At 48.1% G+C, this 20655-nt stretch overlaps 1 protein-coding gene across 2 annotated transcripts; it reads left to right on the top strand.

The window, feature by feature from the left end:
* The first annotated feature begins 3485 nt into the window (after positions 1-3485).
* On the top strand, positions 3486-11540 carry TBL2 (transducin beta like 2). Of its 2 annotated transcripts, XM_030872014.3 has the most exons (7): positions 3486-3659; positions 5126-5256; positions 5517-5701; positions 6189-6340; positions 6670-6796; positions 7156-7308; positions 7542-11539. In XM_030872014.3, exons 1-7 carry the CDS (start codon positions 3530-3532, stop codon positions 8002-8004), a joined length of 1341 nt encoding a protein of 446 aa, XP_030727874.1. In that variant the 5' UTR covers positions 3486-3529; the 3' UTR covers positions 8005-11539. The 2 variants fall into 2 exon arrangements, with proteins under 2 accessions (XP_030727874.1, XP_060141279.1); XM_060285296.2 differs by lacking the exon at positions 3486-3659 and having other exon boundaries at positions 5145-5256; positions 5555-5701; positions 7542-11540.
* Positions 11541-20655: the final 9115 nt, after the last annotated feature.

The following is a 20655-nucleotide window of genomic DNA, read 5'->3' as shown; positions in this document are numbered from 1 at the left end:
AGTGATGCTCAAGGTCTACTGGAAGTTAAATCTTCCGCCATCTTGGGTCTAGTTGGTTCTAAGCAGTTTTTGTTGTATCCTCAATGGCTATGTCATCCTTTTAATGGTTGTGCCCTGCTCCCTTCCCTCTTGTCTCAAGTTGACCTCACAAGCATCCATACACATGGCCACCTGACAGAATATCACTTTTTTTTGTTCTGTTTTTCCGTTTGTTTTTTGTTTTTGTTTTTTTGTTTGTTTTTTTGGTTGCATTGGGTCTTCATTGCTGCGCACAGGCTTTCTCTAGTTGTGGTGAGTGGGGGGATACTCTTCGTTGTGGTGTGCGGGCTTCTCATTCTGGTGGCTTCTCTTGTTGCGGAGCACAGGCTCTAGGTGCACGGGCTTCAGTAGTTGCGGCATGCGGGCTCAGTAATTGTAGCACATGGGTTTAGTTGCTCTGTGGCATGTGGGATCTTCCCAGACTAGGGCTCGAACCTGTGTCCCCTACAATGGCAGGTGGATTCTTAACCACCATGCCACCAGGGAAGTCCAGAATATCACTTTTATGTAGACTCTTACATTAGCCTCTCGTATCCCTTACAGCTACAACTCAAACTTAAAAGTACATTTGAATAAGTTGGGCCTTTTAAAAATCTTCTTGAGCAGGTCTAGTCTAGGCCAATTAAATCAGAATCCCTGTCTGTGGGAATTAGACATAAGCATTTTTAAAGGTGATTCCAATATGCGTTCGAGGTTAAGAACCACTGTAATGGAGGCTTTGAGCTGCAAATAACCTACATCTGGGGCTCAAGTTAGTTTAAAGCATTGGTTCTTACACTTTAGCGTACATCAGAATCACTTAGTAAGCTTGTTAAAATACAGATTGCCAGGCCTCCACCTCCAGAATGTCTGACTCGGCAGATATGGGATGAAGCCTAAGAATTTGCATTTTTAATGATGCTGGTTCAGGGCCCACACTTTGAGAACCGCTACTTAAACAATGAGGAAATGCATCGTTTTACCTAACACAGAGGCCAGAGGTAGAGAGGCTCCAATCAATGCAAGGTGAATCTTCAATTGCAAATTGAAGTTGTGCTTCCATTGCTTCTCTGGCTCTTGCTTGCCTCTGATGAGGCCAGGTTTCTAGCAGATGGTCAAGGTGCTTTGCGACTGAGCCCTGCTATACCTCCAGCCACACCTTTGCTCATGCTTTCCTTTCCCTCCTAGAATTCCCTTTTACCCTCTGTCTCCCCTGTCTAAATGCCCACCCCTGAAGGTACAGCTGAATCTCACTGCCCCTCAAAATCCATCGGCAGATCTCCCTCCCTGACCTGCCCAGTTTTCCCCTCTTCTGTCATTACTAACGTCCTTCTGAGTGTTAGCCTTGGATTCCAGCTGGGCTGTAGGAACTTGAGGGTAAGAGCAAGGCCCTTACCACAGCCCAGTGGCAAGGTGGGAAGGATAAGGATCTTGGAGTGTAGCAGACCCCAGTTTGACTCTGGTTCTATCCCTGGCTTCCTTGTTGACCTTGGGTAAGTTACTTGACCTGAGCCTAGTTGTGTGGTTTTTTTTGGTTTGGTTAAAGTTATTTCATGGCCTCACCTGTTTTAAAGACCACTATAAAGATCAACTGAACTTACAATGTAAAAGAATCTGGTAGTCTCAGCTGAGCCGTAGCCCTACTCTTGCTTGTCCCCCACATCGATAGACTAGAGTCACAGACCTGCACATGTTCCCAGGTTCACTCTTTATCTGTGTCACCTCTGGAAAATCACTTAATGAGCATCTCCTAGAGCATCAGTCCCCTAATCTGTGGGGTGGGAACGTGAGAAGATTAAATGAAATGCAAAGGTCCTGGATCAGTAAATGTCACCTGCAAAATGCTTGGTGAATGAAATTCTGAAACGTACCCCTTTGTCTCTAGGAGAAAGTGGTTCATGGCTGGGCCTTCGGTTCTAAATAGCAAATTAAGGAGGAAAAGCCCCAGAATGCTCTGGACACCCCCTCCTAGCCCTCTCCACCCCACTGCCCACAGCTGAGTCAATGCCAGTCTCCCCTTCTCCCCTCACCAAGGACAAAAGGGAAGGAAGTGAGGCCACTTCACTTGCTCTCTGACTGGATCTGTCTCCTCACCCGAGGTTGTGGGTGAGTCCATCTGTCATCTAGTCTCTGCAGCAGCCTCTGTCCTCATAGGATCCTTCTAAAGGCCAGAGGACCTGCACTGCCAGGAAGGGCTCCCTGGTGGCCATGGAAACGTTTGAATCTGGCATCCCTGACCCTGGCATTTCGACTCGCTCTGGGGTGTGGGCCTGGGAGGCCCACGGAGCATGCTTGTTCTGGGAATATTCCCTCTCGAGCTAGTCTGCTCCAAATTCTATCACTAGTCTTTCAGAATATCTCTTTTTTTGGTGAATAAACTCTGTAGATTGTATTAATGCCAATTTCCTGGTTTTGATATTGCACTATAGTTATGCAAGATGTTACCATTGGGGGAACCTGGGTAAAGGATACATGGAACCTTCCTCTTCATTTTTTTTCCCAACTACCTGTGAATCTATAATTATTTCAAAATTAAAAGTGTCTTGTTTAAAATCACCTTTTCAACTTCCTTTCTATCCCCAGGCCACCCTGAGTCCAGGCTCTTATCACCTCCCTCTTGAACCCTTGCAACCACCTCTTGGTTTTCCTTCTGTCTTTGGTCTTGGCACACACTAGTCCATCCAAAGAATCTCCAAGACCCCGATTTTGAGCTATCTCACCAGAATCTACTCTCACCAGAATCTACTCTCACCAGAATCTACTCTCTGTTTGCTGGATTGAGCTGGCACTCAAGGCCCTCCAGACCTTTCCAATCTTACCTGCTACTTTTTTTTTTTTGGCCCATGCCGCGAGGCTTGCGGACTCTTAGTTCTCCGACCAGGGATCGAACCTGTGCCCCCTGCAATGGAAGCGTGGAGTCCTAACCACTGGGATGCCAGGGAACTCCCTTACCTGCTACTTTTTATTTTGCTCATGCCCTGCCTCCACACAGCATTCTCCTGCTCAGGAGGATGAGGCTGTCCCACCTCCTAATTCCAGAAATACCCTTTCCCTTCTCCATTAACAGTAAAAGCCCATCTGAATTTCCCCTGATACTAAGAAGACTTTCCCACCTGTTGAATGGGAGTAATAATAGGTCCCATGGCTCCTTGAAAGGATCCAATGTGATGACGACTGGAATAACGCCTTTAATAACGATTATCAGTAAATTCTTCAAGGGGAGGCCTGAGCAGAGTCTGCATCACCTGCCCCCTACCCTGTGAGGCCACACAGCCTCAATGGCCAGACGAACTTAAATAGCCAGGCCGCGTCCTTCCGGATGCCCGACGGTCAGGCCCCGCCCCTCGGGACGCTCCACCAACAGGCCCCGCCCCCGAGACGGGCCAAAGACCAGGCCGCGCCCCTCGGGACGCACTAACGGCCAGGCCCCGCCCCACGTGCGTGCACCGCCCTGCGGAGACGTGCAGGCCCTCGCGAGGCCAGAGGCTGAGGTGGCAGCGACTGTGCCGACATGGAGCTGCTGCAGATGCCGGAGTTGATGGGGCTGTCGCTGTTGCTCGGGCTGCTGGCCCTGATAGCGACGGCGGCGGTAGCGCGGGGGTGGCTGCGCGCGGAGCAGGAGACATGCGGCCGGTCGGCAGGTTAGTGGGGCGGGGGCGCGTGGGGGCGACCCACCGGACCTGTCGCTCCCGGCCTCCCCGGGGTCTGACCGGCCGTTTGGGCCTGCGGGGGTGCCAGAGATCCCGCCCTCCCTCCGGCCTCAGTTTCTCCTCTTGGGACATCAGTTTCACTTTGGGACGACCTGTTAGAACCTAGGCCCCGCGCTACCGAGCTCTCCGTGGCTGAGGCTAAGCCGCCTGCCCTCGGAGCCTGAGCTTCTCCCCGGGGCTGCTGCGGGGACGCTAGGAAACTCTCCAGCGCGCTCCTTGTTCGTTATTTTCTGAAAACGGGGAGGAGGGGACGGACATTCATTTGTGAACGCTCTGGTTCCCCGACATGGAGCATTTATTGAGTACCTGCCACCTCCTGTAGGCTTCGGGGTCTTTTCCTTTAGGGAGTCCAGTGTCGGGTAAAAAAGAACAGGTGAAACTGTAAGGGAAAAATATAGTGTAGTAGGTTTCATAGGAAGGTCAGTATTAGACACAGGAAACCCAAAGGTGGGAGTGGTCAGCCCTGCTTTTGTCGGTGGGCGGGGGGGTGTCAAGTAGGGAACACTTGACGTGGGGTCTTGAAGGATAGACGTGTAAGAGTTTGCCAGGAGGCCAAGAGAGGGCGAATATTCCTGGCAATGGCAACATGCGTGAAGCCAAGGAGGCCTGGAACAGCATTTGGTTTGACTGTAGTGGGAGGGGAGAGGGGAGGGCTTGTTAGACAAGGCTGGAGAGGCAAGCGGAGGGCAGGCAGATTTGTCTTTGTATGTGGCCTCGGAGCTTTCTTCCTGTAGGAATTGAGGAGCATCTGTAGCGATCTAACATATGCCAGCTTTGCTCCTGGCCTGATTTTCAATTAAGTTAGCTATTTGATACAAAAATGACTGGCACCATTTCCAGCACACGGGACGTACTCACGTCAACTACCTCTCACCTCTGGGTTCTCTCTGGGATTCCTTTGAGCCCTTTAATGCTTGTGTTGGGTACTGTGCTTGTCATTTTGTATATATTATCTCACCCAATTCTCAACTTCTCTTTTAGAAAACCAAGGCCCAGGGCAATTACCTGAGATCAGGGTCACTAGATTCCGGTGTGCACATTATCCCCCACTTAGAGATGTCTGGCCAAGAATCTGCATTCCACTGGCCATTCTGTGTACTTGCTGAGCTGTGCCTGCCCTGAGAGGGCGCCTTTTCTGATGTGCAACGAGGTGCTCTATGGTTATGTTATATACACTAACAGCAAGCAGCCTCCTCAGGGTCACTCAGTGGTAGAGATGCAATGCAAACCCAGGTCTGATTCCACAAAGCCTCTGTTTTTTTCCCATATCCCTCTCTTCTTGAGGACAGGGACCATATCTGGTCATCTCTTGTGCCTCTATTCAGTGCCAATCATAGGTGGTCAGTAAGTGCTTATTGAGTGAGTGAATGGACGAATGACATGGGCCTTCCTTATAGGCCAAAGAGCAAATGGACTTCCACCTGACAAGTCCTTGAGATCCAAGAAGCAGAAACAACATCAGCGGGTTCACAAGGAAAAGCCTCAGCAACACAACTTCACCCACCGCCTCCTGGCTGCAACACTGAAGGTACATGGTGCCCATGCACAGGACATGTATACAGAGACTCACACCCCCGTAGACTCTTCCTTTGTAGTATTCTGTGCATGTTACAGACCCCTCTGCCTCTGACCAAAGTCAGTGGGGATGCCCCATCCTATCCCTTCTCATCACATCCCATCAGCAGCTTGCTGTTAATCTAAGCAACAGGGCTCCAGAATCATGGCTGCATGGGTTTCCCCATTTGCCCAAGGGGTTCCTGTTCATACTTGCTGCAACCCTTCCCCTAGAGCCACAGTGGGAACATATCTTGCATGGACTTTAGCAGCAATGGCAAGTACCTGGCCACCTGTGCAGATGACCGTACTGTCCGCATCTGGAGCACCAAGGACTTCCTGCAGCGGGAGCACCGCAGCATGAGAGCAAATGTGGAGCTGGACCATGCCATCCTGGTGCGCTTCAGCCCTGACTGCAGGTGGGACAGGAGGGATCCCCAGGTTTGCCTGCAGAAGCCCTGACCCAAGCTTATGTCCTTCCCATACCTTGTTTAGGGTAGTGAGGGGGGACCCAGGGTCTCCCTTGAGGTGGCAGAAAGGGAACATCCAGACAGCTTGAACACCGCCTGAGGCTCCTTGGAGGCCTACGGAGCTACATAGCAGGGAAGCAGAGAGGGGAAGAGCTCTTCCTCCTTGGGAAGTACCAAAGCCTGACTTCCAGAGTAGTCTTGGAAGCTCTAATGGTTTTCTAAACCCTAGAGAGAAGCTAAAGGAGCCAGAGCTATGAGAGGCTTACCTTGTAAGGAGTTTTAAGAGATTTTGAATTAAGGGTTTAAGTTGTGAGGCTGGACTATAAGTCCTGAAGGGAGATCTTGATTTTCCTCAGAGCCTGCCTAGCATAGGACCTGGCACACACAGGTCTCCGTGCCTAAAGGAGTGAGAGACTTGTCTGCTCCCTGTCTCTAGAGCATTCATCGTCTGGCTGGCTAACGGAGATACCCTCCGTGTCTTCAAGATGACCAAGCGAGAGGATGGGGGCTATACTTTCACGGCCACCCCAGAGGACTTTCCTAAAAAGCACAAGGCAGCCATCGTCAACATTGGCATTGCTGACACAGGTGAGGCACTCAGAGGATGGAGCTTGCCCAAGGCAAGAGGGAATGGACCCAGTTTTACTTACTGAGTGAGCGAATGCAGCCTGAGAGTTATGCTTAGCCCCAGTGTGACAAAAAGGGCCCTGGCTCTGGGCTCCCCTGGAGTCCTGGGAGCCACAGCAAGTCCCCTGGGGGAGGCAGGTAGTAGCCACAGTCTTCAGCCAAATCCTTATCTGTGGTGACCCTTGGCTTGGGAGGGAAGCGTGGATACATTACACTGGGCAGCAGATGCCTTCATAAGTCAGTCGATCAGGTCATGGACCTCAGCCCATGGCACTCCTCTCGCCCTTCAGGGAAGTTCATCATGACTGCTTCCAGTGACACAACTATCATCATCTGGAATCTGAAAGGTCAGGTGCTGTCCACCATCAACACCAACCAGATGCACAATACATTTGCTGCTATATCCCCTTGTAGCAGGTGAGGAAGGAGGGACTTTGGCCTCGGGCATGGGCAGAGGTTGGGGCTGGGGGGCTGGGTACAGAGCAGAGAGCCAGCTTCAGAGAGCAGAAGGGGCAGGCAGTGTGGAATCAGGACACCTAGATTCAAGTCCTGAGTCTCTATTTCTCCATCCATAGTTTTTAAGAGGTTGGGGTGGGGGTACTAAGTATCTTACAGCCTGGCTGTGAGGATGGACTGAGGTCATGTATAAAAGCAGTTTTCAAAGGTAGCGTTTTAGGCACAAGATTAATTAACTTTCTCAGGAAAAAGTTTTGGTGGATTTGCAGAAAAAGATGCTCTTAAAATTAAGTTTTAATGCAACCTGGGTTGTATGGCAGGTTTGTGGCCTCGTGTGGCTTCACCCCAGATGTAAAAGTTTGGGAAGTCTGCTTTGGGAAAAAAGGGGACTTCCAGGAGGTTGTGCGAGCCTTTGAACTGAAGGGCCACTCTGCAGCCGTCCACTTCTTCGCTTTCTCCAATGACTCCCGGAGGTGAGTGACTCCTCTCTGATTTCTTACACGTGACTTGCAGCCCCTCTTGGCGTCCAGGATCCTTCTGCCATTCTCTGCAGTGGCTCTGAAGTTGCGGGGGGAGGGTGCCTGGCCCGCAGCAGGCAGAAGACATAGCAGTGGAGTTGGCTTCCTAGCTGGCGTCCCTAGCACTGTCCCAGTGCCCTCCCCTCCAGGGTGTGTTGGGGCTAGAGCCGTGACTTTCCCTGCTGCAGGATGGCCTCTGTCTCCAAGGATGGTACGTGGAAACTGTGGGACACAGATGTGGAATACAAGAAGCAGCAGGACCCCTACTTGCTGAGGACAGGCCGTTTTGAAGAAGCAAGCACCATGCCGTGCCGCCTGGCACTCTCGCCTGACGCCCAGGTTTTGGCTTTGGCCAGTGGCAGCAGCATTCATCTCTATAACAGCCGGCGGGGTGAGAAGGAGGAGTGCTTCGAGCAGGTCCATGGGGAGTGTATCAGTGACTTGTCCTTTGACGTCACTGGCCGGCTTCTGGCCTCCTGTGGGGACCGCGCAGTGCGGCTCTTCCACAACACCCCTGGCTACCGGGCAGTGATGGAAGAAATGCAGGGCCTCCTCAAGCGGGCCTCCAATGAGAGCACCCGCCAGAGGCTACAGCAGCAGCTGACGCAGGCCCAGGAGGCCCTGAAGAGCCTGGGTGCCTTGAGGAAGTGACTCATGGGAGGGCACAGCAGGAAGGATCTGGCCTTCTGCCTTCGCTGTCCCGGCTCTTCCAAGTACTCCCCAGCTGGAAGCCTTTTGAAAGGGGTGTGCTGATTTTCTTAATGGTGACTCCTCTCTCCTTTTTCCCATTGAAACTATTCTTGCCTACTTAGATCTCTCTCTCTCTTCTTGCTGGTGTGACTCCTGGCCTTACTTGACCTCCCAGGCTAACGACCAAGGTGCTTCTCTTTTTCCTGGGCCCAAGGGGTGGAATCTGTCTTCACCAGGCACTGAGGAGAGTGGTAATTAGAAGAGAAAGAGAGAACATGGTCTTTGACCTTGTGGCAACACACCCTGCTATCCAAAGAAGTGTGTAATTGTGGGACTTCCCTGACGGTCTAGTGGTTAAGACTCTGTGCTCCCAATGCAGGGGGCCTGGGTTTGATCCCTGGTCGGGGAACTAAGGAAAAAAAAAACGACAAAGAAGCTTGTAACTGTGGAGGCAAAACCTAGGGAACACCTGAGTACTAACCAGCAGTCTTGCAGGGATGGGAGATTGGGAAATCTTCCAATTCCATAACTGTGGTATGGCTCAGGGAAAGGCTGATCTTAACCCAGCAAAGCACCTAACTTCATCAAAAAGTGATTAAGGGATTCATTCTGTGCCTCAGTTTTCTTATTTGTGAAATGGAGAATAATTATCTCTTGACCTCATTACAAAGATGTTGTGAGAGTATGAGGGTATGAAGTCCCTAGATTTGGAAGAAGAGTAGAAAAGAGTCATAACATATGTTACCTGTTGTTGCATATCAGTTATTAACTACAGGGTTAAAACAGGGCAGTTTGAAACTCAATTAGAAAGAAACATATCCCTTGGGAAAGCCAAGTTTCTGGGACTTGATCATACATTTCATATCTGGTTCTGCTTTAAGTTGTGTGGGAGAATCACAGAATCCCGAGATAGGGCTCTTCTCTTCCAGGAGGTTATATCCTGTTTGAGGAGAACTTCTTTTCAGTTCACCAGACATTTGAGTGCCTACTCTGTGCCTAGCACACAGCACTGGACCCTGGAGATAAGTATGAATAAGACATGGTTTCTGCCATCAGAGGTGGCAGGTGGGAGAGGGGTTCACATGCCCGTGAAGTGCTTTTGTTAGTTTATTCATAGCTGGAGAAGGCTGTTGTAAAAGTCAAAGCGAGAGAGAGGATTGAATCAGGACAGAGGCAATGAATATGGAGTTGAAGTTGAAGGGTAGATTTGATAGATTAGGTATTTAGCAGTTCAAATTTTGGGACTTTGAGGACTGCTTGGATGTGAGATGGAAATGAGGAATCTTAGGAAGACTTGAGCCTAGGGAAAATTTACTCATCCAGAATAAATTCTTCCTCCCTCTCCCTAAAACTGGGACCTCTGCTAGTCACCCCCAACTCATAGAGATATTTGAACAAGTCACAGCCTTGGAGTTATCCTTAGTTACTCCCTTTTCATACTCTCTCCGCCCTACTGCACTACTGCCGTCCACTCCACCAGAAAATTCTTTTGGTTACATTCCAGTTTATATCCTGAATCTGCTACCTCTCTCCATCTTTTCTGTTACCATCCTGGTTCTAGCCACTGTCACCTACTGGACTGCTATAACATAGCTTCCTCATTGGCCTCCCTACTTCCTCTCTTGCCTCGTTAAGTCACTTTTCTACGTAGCAGGGTGATCTTTTAAAAATGTAAACCAGATCCCATTGTTCCCAAGTTAAAACCCTGGAAAGACACCCCATCACAGTTGGAATAAAATCCAAAACTCTCACCATGGCCTACAAGGTCCTATGTAATCTGGCTTCTTCCTTCCTCCGTGACCTTGTTACCACTTCCCTCCACCAAGCCAAGTTATTTCCAGCCTCGAGGGGGACTTGTGCCTATGCTTTTCCCTTTGCTTAGAAGCATTTTTTTTTCTTCTGTTGGCAGTCTTGTCATGCTTGTCATAATTCAGTTCTCAGTTTCGATTATACTTCAGAGAAACCCTCCCTGACCACCCAATCTGAAGTAGCCCTTTACACCAATCATATCGCATCCATCACATTAGCTTATTTTATTTTATTTTGCATTACTTAATGCTATCTGAAATTATCTTGTTTGGATATTTGTTGGCTTCAGGGGTTTTCAGTTTAAGTGATTATGGATGTCAAGTGGGTAATATAAGTGGGTGATTTGGGCCACAGTCCTCTGGGTGTAAGACAGTAGGAAATGGAACTGAAGTGATCTCTAGGGGGCATGTGTCCTGGGTAAGGGGCAGGTGTGGCTGCGACTTAATATTCAGGATTCCAGTAGAAGTTGCCTGTTTCAGAGAAGCTAGAAGTTGGCAATTCATTATAAACAGAAAAACTTAGGCACCGTGGGGACCAAACAGAATGCTACTGTGGGCAGGATGCAGACCAGCAGTCTCATTGGCAGCTTCTGGATTGTTCATTAACCCACTGGAATGTGACAAGACTCCTTGTCGGTCTTATTTGCTCTGTATCCCACACACAGTACCTGGGATAGAGTAAGCACTCAATAAATGTTGAACTCAAACCAGAGCAGTTGACAGAAATTTCAGTACCCTCTGTGTATTGTGGTTTTATGTTCCTAAGAATAGACTTCTGATTGATAATACTATGCACCTGGGTCCTGGTGAATACTTGCTTTCTGATTGTTTGAAGAATGAGACTAAAACACTTTGCATATCTGCTTGGCTCTGGCTTTACTCTCGTATATCCAGGAGAGGAAGTGACCACAGAATGTTGAGTTACGGAAGTCAGAAGTCTTCAGTTCCAGTTTCAGCTGGGGCACTTACTGACTTGAGACCTTGAACAGACAGATCACTTGACCTCTCTGAGTTTGTTTCCTCATCTGTAAAATGGGAATAAATCCTGTCCTTCGTGCTTTGCAGGGCTATGAACTTCTAATAAGATGAATGAAAGCACTACAAAAAAGTCAATACAGAGACTTCCTGAGGACAGAAAGCTCCTCTCACTAAAGATGAGGCTGCTTCTCTTGTAAGCATGGAGAAGTTACCTAGATACTCATGTAGCCTAGAGGCCACCGTGGTTTTCTGGTAAAAAATCCTTGTGTGTGAAGGCAGTGTTAATACTTAAATATTACTATTTCAATGTGTGTAGGTTTGAAATTTTTCAAAATAAAAATTTTGGGAAATATTTTAAAATGGTGCTTTATAGATTATTTTTATCAGTCATCAAAAATAGAAAAAAATATTTAAACCACAAAAGTGCACATCTAAAGGCCTGTTGATAGTCTTCATCAATTTCAATTAAGGTAATGAGAATACTGTTATTTAAAAGATGTTCTGGGGGATTCCCTGGCTGTTCAGTGCTTAGGACTCCATGCTTCCACTGCAAGGGGCACGGGTTCGATCCCTGGTCGGGGAACTAAGATCCCGCAAGCTGCACTGTGCAGCCAAAAACAAAAAAGATGTTCTGCAATTAGAGATTATAGGAGGTAAGTAGGAAGCACATACTCTGGTGATGAGTTATCAATGATGGTGGGTTGGGACTTCCCTGGTGGCCCAGTGGTTAAGACTCTGTGCTCCCAATGCAGGGGGCCCGGGTTCGATCCCTGGTCAGGGAGCTAGATCCCGCATGCATGCCGCAACTAAGAGTTCGTATGCCACAGCTAAGGAGCCCGCCTGCCGCAACTAAGACCTGGTACAACCAAATAAATATTTTTTAAAAATGATTATAGGTTATATCAGAGACCCAACATTGCCCCAAATTGGCCACATATCTAGAAACAATAATTTGGGATTCATGTTCTCCTCTACAAAATTCCAGAAATATGAGTCTTCCAGGTGATCCTGGCTTGTTTTGAGCACACAGCTCTTGAGGCTGAGGCCCACTGATAGAACAGGTTGGCACTGCAGAATCAGCCACAGCAACCGGAAGCATGATTCATACACACAAACCTGGGAATGTCTTCTTGAGATTGTGACTGTATGTCCAAGTCTTCATTTCTTCAAGCTTCCAACTCTGATCCCAGGGTTCAGGGCAGTTGGAAAATGAATGTGGTTTCCACTTGCTTTCTCTTCAGTATACATACCCAGTTTGAGTCCATTTTCATTTTCTTGGTCACATTAATAGTGGCTAACGTTGAGTGCGAAGCCTTCAATCCCTACCAACTCACTATTGTTTTTGCCTCAGCAAAACCCAGTAACCAACCACATCTTAGTTTTTATTTGGTGAAGTCCCACTTCCCCAAATCTTAATCTGTACAATTTATAGGGGATAGACCCAGACCCTCCATGGTGGGCATATAACCAATCAGCATATTCCTGGACTTCGCCAGAACTCTAGAAAAGTGAAAATATGTTTAATTTTCTGCTGGGATTGCTTAGTAAGTTGGATGTAAAGAAACTATGTGTAGTCCTGTCCAAGAATGAAGCCAACACAGGAAAGCAGCCAAAGATGTAGAGAGGTGCTGTGCTGAGGATGCTGCTTGTTTAGACAGCTGGATCCAGACACACCTGAGGTTGCCACCACTGGACTGTCAGTTACAAGAGCCAATAGATTCCTGTTTATGATGGTCCGTTTGAGTTGGGATACTCTTACTTGCAATTGAGAGAGCCTTGACATCAGTATTATTAGAGAGTCCAAGTAAATTGCCCAAGGCACATAACCAATAAATGGCTTGCCCAGATCTTCAAGTTTAGGTCTATCGAGTACTAAAATACATTCCTTTAGGGAATTCCTTAGCGGTCCAGTGGTTACGACTCTGCCCTTTCACTGCCGAGGGCATGGGTTCAGTCCCTTGTCGGGGAACTAAGATCCCACAAGCTGTGCTGTCAGGCCAAAAAAATAATTAAAAAAATAAATTCCTTTCATTTGCAAAGCCATAGGCAAGAATACAAATGAAGGCCCACATGCCATGCCATGTCTTAATATTTCTTATAAATTAAGCCAAGCTCAAATATGTTCTGTCCTCCTACCTTCATATAACTTCCTGGAAGGCCAAGTTCAAATTTAGAATACTCAGACTCAGGTCTGTGCCACAAAGTGTTGTCAAAGCCAACCATCCCATGATCAAGGCCATCCCCCTTTTCCCACCTGATTCTTTCCCACATTGCAAGAGATACCCCAGCCCGCACCTCACATGCCATCATATCCCTGCAAGACACCACCCGCCCCTTGGCCACCAACCGCTCAGGCCTTAGGGTGTGCACCATGGCAGCCCCACCTTTGGGAGAATGGACCTGGTGAGAGGCTGGTACAAGCCCTTGAAGCAGGCTTGTGTCTGTTTGGACAGGGAGTCCAGGGTCTAGTGGATGAGATGGTGACAAAAGCTCTGGGTGGTCACATTTCCCTGGTCCTGCAACTGTGCCTTGTGGGGAGGGGCATGGCAGGAGGAGGGCCAGGGCAGGTCCCTCCGGAGGAGTCCTCTTTGCCCACATCTAACACTATTAACACTGTGTTGACCACACTCCATCTTTTCCCTGCAATTCCAAGTTCACTATGCTAAGCTCTCCTTAACACGTCAGAAATGTAATACAGTATTTTATTGTGAGTTCCTGGGGGTTCAACCAGGTATGTATCAGAGTTTTTCCAAAAGTTCTGGATACGTGAAAGCAATCTTGTGCGTTTTCTTTACCGGTATCTGTGGTCTGATTACTGACTCTCCATTCTCACCTTCAAATTCTTCCAAGCATTCCAGAGACCAGCTGCACCCAGGGTACCAACATGGAAACCATGTACACCTTGATCCTTCATCACAGTCCTAACCACTGGGCCGCCAGAGAATTCCTATACCCTTTGATTCAAAAGCCCTCTTTTGCATAGTTTCTGCACCCAATACTCAGTGCTTGCCACTGGGAAGCAAAGATGGATAGATGGCATTCCTTCCATCCAAAAGGCGCTTGATCTGGTATCAGGAAATACAATAATAGTAACAACAGCAAATACTGAGTATGTGTTAGGCAAGGTTGTAAGTGCTCTGTACACATTACGCTATTTAAGCTTCACCACATCCTACTGGGTAGATATTGCTATTCCTATCTTAGAGATGGTGAAACTGAGAAACGAAGAGGTTAAGGGACTTCCCTAAGAGACAGAGTTAGGATATGAACTTGGCTCCAGCACTTGTGTTCTCAACGCACTTTTATGCAGCCTCCCAGCCATGCCTGTACCCAGAACATAGGCCAGAATGTGGTTACCTGCCATCAGCGAGGCACAGCCCTGTGCCCAGTACAGTGCCTGGTACTCAGAAATGACAAAATGAGAACAGCCAGGGTATTACTGAATATCACAGAACCCGTGTGTAGAGGGGTCTGGAAGTAGCAAGAGAGGCTGGAGAGGAAGAAAAAACAGGCTTACTCAGAGAGGCAGATGGGAAACCAGACCCAGTGTCAGGAGGATGGGTAAGGAGAGCTCCCGCCCCTCTCCTTTTTTTCCTTCCTCCCTCCCTCCCTTCCTTCTTTCCTTCCTTCTTTCCTCCCTTCCTTCCTCCCTTCCTCCCTTCCTTCCTTCCTTCCTTCCAGGGATAGTTGCTAAACATCTTCCATGGGCTATATTTGGAGTATACAAGATGTTTCCTCCCTGTGGCTGTGGGGAGAAGGAAGGCCTGGATGTACATGACTAGGTTACAGGTCTCAAATAAATAATATTTTTGTTTTCTTGTTTTTTATTTAAGGAGAATATTTAAATAGTAAAACCGGGTCAGAGCTCCTTAGTCTGCCTTGCAGATTCTTTCTGATCAGGGCCTCAGCATTGGTTCCCAAACTGGGCTACACATAAGATCATCTTTTTAAAAATACACTAAATGTACTTGCCTCTTGTTTGGACAAATTTCTGTGATGTGGCAGCAGAGCAATGATCCCCACTCCCACCCCCGCCACAAAAATGTCCACATCCCAATACCTGGGACCTGTGAATTCGTTAGGATACGTGCTGTCTTAGTTCGGGCTGCCGTAACAAAGTACCATAAACTGGATGGCTTAAACAACAGAAATTTATTTCTCACAGTTCTGGAGGATGGGAAGTCCAAGATCAAGTTACTGGCAGATTTGGAGTCTGGTGAGAGCCTGCTTGCTGGTTCATAAATGACCATCTTTCCGTTGTGTCCTCACATGGCAGTAAAAGGGCAAGAGAGCTCTCTGGGGTCCCGGTTATAAGGGCATGAATACCAATCATTCATGAGGGCTCGACCCTCATGACTGAATTTCCTCTCAAAGGCCCCTCTTAATTGAAAAAAAAATTTTTTTGGCCGTGCCGCACAACATGCGGGATCTTAGTTCCCTGACCAGGGATGGAACCCTCACCCCCTGCGGTGGAAGTGCGGAGTCTTAACCACTGGACCACCAGGGAAGTCCCAAAGGCCCCTCTTAATACCATCACACTGGGGGTTAAGATTTTGTGGTGTCACATTCAGTCAGTCCACTGCACATGCCAAAGGAGAATTAAGGTAGCAGATGGAGTTAAGGTCACTAATCAGCTGGCTTTAAAATAGAGAGATTATCCTGTATTATCTGAGTGGGCCCAATGTAATCACAAGGACACAGTGTCCTTAAAGGTGGAAGAGGCTGGCAGAAGGGAAAGTCAGAGAGATGGCAGCAGGAGGAGGACTCAGCCTGATGTTGTTGTCCTTGAAGATGGAGGAAGGAGCCATGGACCAAGGAAAGTGGGCAGCTCCTAGAAGGTGGAAAAGGAAAGGAAACAGATTTTCTGCTAGAGCCTCTAGGAAGGAATGAACCTTGAGCTTGGCCCACTGAGACCCCTATCAGACTTCTAATCTACAAAATAACACACTTGTGCTGTTTAAGCCAATAAGTTTGTTGTGATTTGTCACAGCAGCAATAGAGAACAAATACAACGATGTGTTACATAAAATATCAAAGTACAGAATAATGCACAGAGTGTGCTGCAACCAGTTGTGTGAATATGTACTTTTGCACATATGTTTGTAAACAAGACGAGTGGGTCTCGACATTGGCGGTACATTAGGGTGATCTGGAAAGCTTAAGAACAAATCCCAATGGCCTGGCTGCAGTCCTGTAAATCAGAACCTCTAGGAGCGGGGGGACGGGGTAGAAGTACCCAAGCATTAATATCTTTTGAAGCTTCCCACGTGCAGCCAGGTTGAGGCCATTGGTATAGACTGTCTCATCTCTGGAAGGTTAAGCATTGGGGAACAGGGTGACTGTGGGACCAGGGAGGGAAAGAGAGACAGACTTGCTTTTTTTTTTTTAATTTGGAACTTCACTGTATATCTTTTTTAAAAAAATTATTTATTTGGTTGCACTGGGTCTTAGTTGCGGTGGGCGGGCTCCTTAGTTGTGGTATTTGAACTCTTAGTTGAGGCATGCATGTGGGATCTAGTTCCCTGACCAGGGATCGAACCCAGGCCCCCGCGATTGAGAGCACAGAGTCTTAACCACCACGCCACCAGGGAAGTCCCTTCACTGTACCCCTTAAAAAAAACTTTTTATCATGGAAAATTTCAGTGTATACAAAAATAGAATAGTATAACGAACCCCCACGTTTCCATTACCCAGCTTCAACAATTACTAACATTTTGTACCCTTTTAATTTTCTAGCATGTGCATGTTATATATCAAGATAAATAAATAAAATGAAAATAAAATACATGTGCCAAAGCTGTACCACAGAGAAAACCTTGGGGACAGGGCCCAGGAGCCTGCGTTTTTTTTTTTTGGCATGCGGGATCTTAGTTCCCGGACAAGGGAACGAACCCGTGCCCCCTGCAGTGGAAGCACAGAGTCTTAACCGTTGGACTGCAAGGGAAGTCCCCAGAAGCTGCATTTTAACAAGCTTCTTGGGGGTCCTCATGGTTGGAGCAGCACTGGGCTCTCTCTGCCTCTGACTGGCCATCACTGGCTGTTTTCTTGTTTCTTTCTGGCACTTCTCATTAGCAAGGCATTAAGGACCCATGCCTGTGAATGTTTTGAGGAGTTTTTTGAACCGTTTCCATTTTTAGCCCATGTAACCTCTCTTTTAATGAATTCCAGTAGGTTCAATGTTGCTGCCTAAGGACACACAGGGAGCGCCCACAACCTCCTACAGGTCTCCTTGACTCATCAGGACTGTTGCGTGGGCCTTGGTGGCCTTACAAAGGAGCACAGCCTACAAAGTGGCTTTCAGAGGAAGAAGACCTGATCCAGGTCCTCTGTCTTCTCTCTCAGCCGGGCTCTAACACAACCCAAGAAGGAGAAAAGAGAGAACGTCAGCGTAGTTCAGGCTCTTAGTCTTCAAGGCTTTTCCTCAGACAGATTTTCATAGATGCCAGTGCGGGAGATGAATACACAGGTTCTAGTCTAGAACCACGAGACTCAGCAGGTTCCTCAGACCCTGTCTTCCACTGAAGCAGCCTGGGTGAGGATCTCAGCTTTTTGGGAGGTAAAATAAAAGGAAAGGGCGCTCCCCTGGTGGCGCAGTGTTGAGAGTCCGCCTGCCGATGCAGGGCACATGGGTTCGTGCCCCGGTCCGGGAAGATCCCACGTGCCGTGGAGCGGCTGGGCCTGTGAGCCATGGCCGCTGAGCCTGTGCGTCCGGAGCCTGTGCTCTGCAACGGGAGAGGCCACAACAGTGAGAGGCCCGCGTACCGCAAAAAAAAAAAAAAGGAAAGGGCCGAGAGAGGTGAACGCAATGCTCTAGGGGGACCTAAGCAAGGGTGGGATTACATGCTTTTGGAATAATTGTGGAGGAGGTTGAGTCTTAAAAGATGGGTATTTCAGAAGGAGGATGGCAACTGGGGAAGGAGAGGGGGTGGCATTCCTCAGGGGAGAAGCAGTGTGAGTAAGAGCACAGAGGTGATGTGCAGAATCTGTTCAGGGAACAGGGAACAGGTTTACTCAGCTGGAGCTAAGAGTATGGCAGGAGCAATGGCACAGGAAGCCAAAAAGAGAATTTCTGCCTGCAAGGCACTTTGTGGTTTACAAAGCTTGTCCGGTCTCTACCTCACCAGGTCCTTGGTACAAGCCTATGAAGTACAGAGCCATTGTTATTGAAGTCATTTCACAGAAAACAAAACACAGAACAAAACTAGGATTCAGAGTGGTTAAGTGACCTACGCAAAGCCACGAGACAAGTTCATGGCTGAGCTGGGATTCTGACCCAGGGTTTCTGCCTCCTAGCATTCTTTTCCCTGTGACTGAGATCATATTTGGGACCCTGATTAACACTATGGTATGAGGTTGAACTTGGGCAATGGGGAGGCGTGGAAAGGATTTTGGAAGAGGCCTGGTTAACAAAGGCGCACTGGCCCTGGACACACGTCCTGGTTGGGGGAGGATTGAGTGCTACCTAGGAGCTAAATCGCTCTGACAAAGAAAGTGGGATGATTTCCAGGTAATGTGGATGGGGCAGAAAGGGAGAAAACAGTTGATGGCAGGCCCTAGAGAGAGCCTGTGGGGAGTTGTGGTCATTCTCTCATTCATTCATTCGATAACACTCTATTAAGCACCTCATCTGTGCCAGGTGCTGTGCTAGGCATCGGGGATGTGCTGGTGAACTTGACGATGGGGTCCCTGCCATCACAGGGCTGCCATTACAGGGGATAGCCAGATAATACAGAGCAAAGGAAAAGTCAAAGATCTTCTAATTGTGATTAAACTTATGATCTTCAGGAATATCCGAGGACGTCCACCCAGGTCATGTGGCCTTCAGGCTGGCTTCTCCTACCTGCCTGTGGTGGTTCAGGGGAGGGAGGCTTCCTTCCTCCTGCTTGAAGTGATCTGGGGAAGGCTTCATGGAAGAGGAAGCATCATGGCTGGGAATTCATTCATTTAACAGATACTTAATGATCACCCACTGAGTGCCAGGCTCTGTTCTAGGTGCTAGGGATAATCAGTGAACAAAACAAAAGGGACCATGTTGCTACCTTCATGGAGCTACTGAAAGGAGATAGACAGTAAACAAGACAGAGGGTAAAGTAGTATATCAGACGGTGCTGAATGCTCTGGAGAAAAATATATTGGGGGAGGGGGATACAGAGTGTGTGTGTGGGATTGCATACTGCAGTCTTAGGGTGGCCAAGAAAGGCTGAATTGAGAGGATAACATTTGAGTAAAGTCCTGAAGGAGGTGAGGGAGTGAGCCATGTAAATACTTGTATGCAGAATGGATGAGCCAGGTAGAGGGACCCACAGTGCAAAGTTTTACTGGGTGTTTTCAGATGAGCAAGGAGGCCAGCGTAGTTGGAGCAGAGACAGCAAAGGGTAGATTGCCGGTGGTGAGGTCAGAGAATTAATGGGAGGAGGTAGACGGTTGGGGCATTGCAGGTCTCTGTAGCTTTTACTTTGAATGCACTGCTTTGAATGCAAGTTGCCCAAGGTAGAGGTCTGGGCTGCTCATCTCAGCACTCAGCTCTGCATCTAGCACAGGGCTTTCACCTAGAAAATGTCAAGGTGAGATCTCTTTAAAGAGAAGGATGTCAACAGAGGGCATTTGTGCAGGCTTCGGGGAATAGTTGGCAGGTGCCCATTTTGACCAGTCTCTTACACAGAGAGAACTTCAGTGGGAGACAGGTGGGGAATGTAGGGCCAGGTGGACAAATGTGAGCAGGAAACAGGAGGATCACTGGGTCTTCAGGGGATGGCCTGAAGAAGCTGGCGACTGGCAGGGCGGGCTGGAGGAGAGATGGGTGCAGGAGGCTAAAGCAGCTGGGAGGAGCAGTGGGCTGTGGAGTAGAGAAACTAGAGGCAAGAAACCTTGGTGTGGGAGTGGGGTGCTGGCCAGCACTTGGACAAGGGTGAGAGAGAAGTGAGACATAAATGTCTGGTGATGTGTGCCTAGACAGGGGGCCCTATGAACAGAACTGGAGAATTCTAGAGAGCTGGCCTCTCTCACAACACTTAACATGCTCTGCCTCGAGTTTTATTTTCCTCTTGCTTTCCTTATCCTCGCCCAAAGGGCGGGGAGTGTGTCTTACTCATCTTTGCGTCACCCAGTGTCCACTGCTGCAGGGCATATAGCAAGTGCTCAGATAGTTCTTTGGTTCAGTTATTTTGGATCAGTGGCTTTGAGAAACAGACATGCCACCTTTGATCCCGTTATTTCTAGAATCGTTCTTCCCTCCACATGCTAGTTCAGCTCTTCCACTCCTCAAATGCTTATCGAGCCATGATGTTGGTGGATTATGAAAGGGCGAACAGTTATAGAGGTTATGTCAAGTTCAGGGTTAGCTAGACATTTCTCTGGGCACACAGAAAGAAGTTCCTCCAGAGCTGAAAGAAGTAGCTGCTACCAAGCAATGCAAACTGTCACTTACTTCCTTTATGTTTCCTGAGGCGGTTGCTCCAGGACCCTCTCTGCATACTGCAAGCATCAATAAATGCCTAGGGTGCTGGGGGAAGACTAGGGAGCTGCGCTGAAGGTTGAACATTCACCCAAACATCTACTGAGCATCTACAGTGTCTGTGGACACAGGACTTAGAGCAATTGCACCTACTGTATTCTCAAAGTTCAACTTCAAGGTCATTTTTCCCCAGATGCCTCTAGACACCCCTCATCTAGATTAGGGTTGTCATAGCACCTTGTACAATACCTCTCTTAGCCTAGCGTTTATAAAATGGCATTTTATTTTTATTATTATTTTTAAAATTTATTTATTTCTATTTATTTATTTTTGGCTGCGTTGGGTCTTCGTTGCTGAGCATGGGCTTTCTCT

This window comes from Globicephala melas, chromosome 15 (genome assembly GCF_963455315.2).
Source record: "Globicephala melas chromosome 15, mGloMel1.2, whole genome shotgun sequence".
NCBI lineage: Eukaryota > Metazoa > Chordata > Mammalia > Artiodactyla > Delphinidae > Globicephala > Globicephala melas.
The sequence above is the reverse complement of the archived record's forward strand: the minus strand, read 5'-3'. Positions and strand labels throughout refer to the sequence as shown.

Bases quoted from the DNA above. Each gene is read 5' to 3' on its own strand.
- TBL2 (XM_030872014.3), top strand. From the start codon at position 3,530: ATGGAGCTGCTGCAGATGCCGGAGTTGATGGGGCTGTCGCTGTTGCTC. The intron at 3,660-5,125 runs GTTAGTGGGGCG...CCTTCCTTATAG, and splicing joins GACATGCGGCCGGTCGGCAG to GCCAAAGAGCAAATGGACTT. The intron at 5,702-6,188 runs GTGGGACAGGAG...CCCTGTCTCTAG, and splicing joins CGCTTCAGCCCTGACTGCAG to AGCATTCATCGTCTGGCTGG.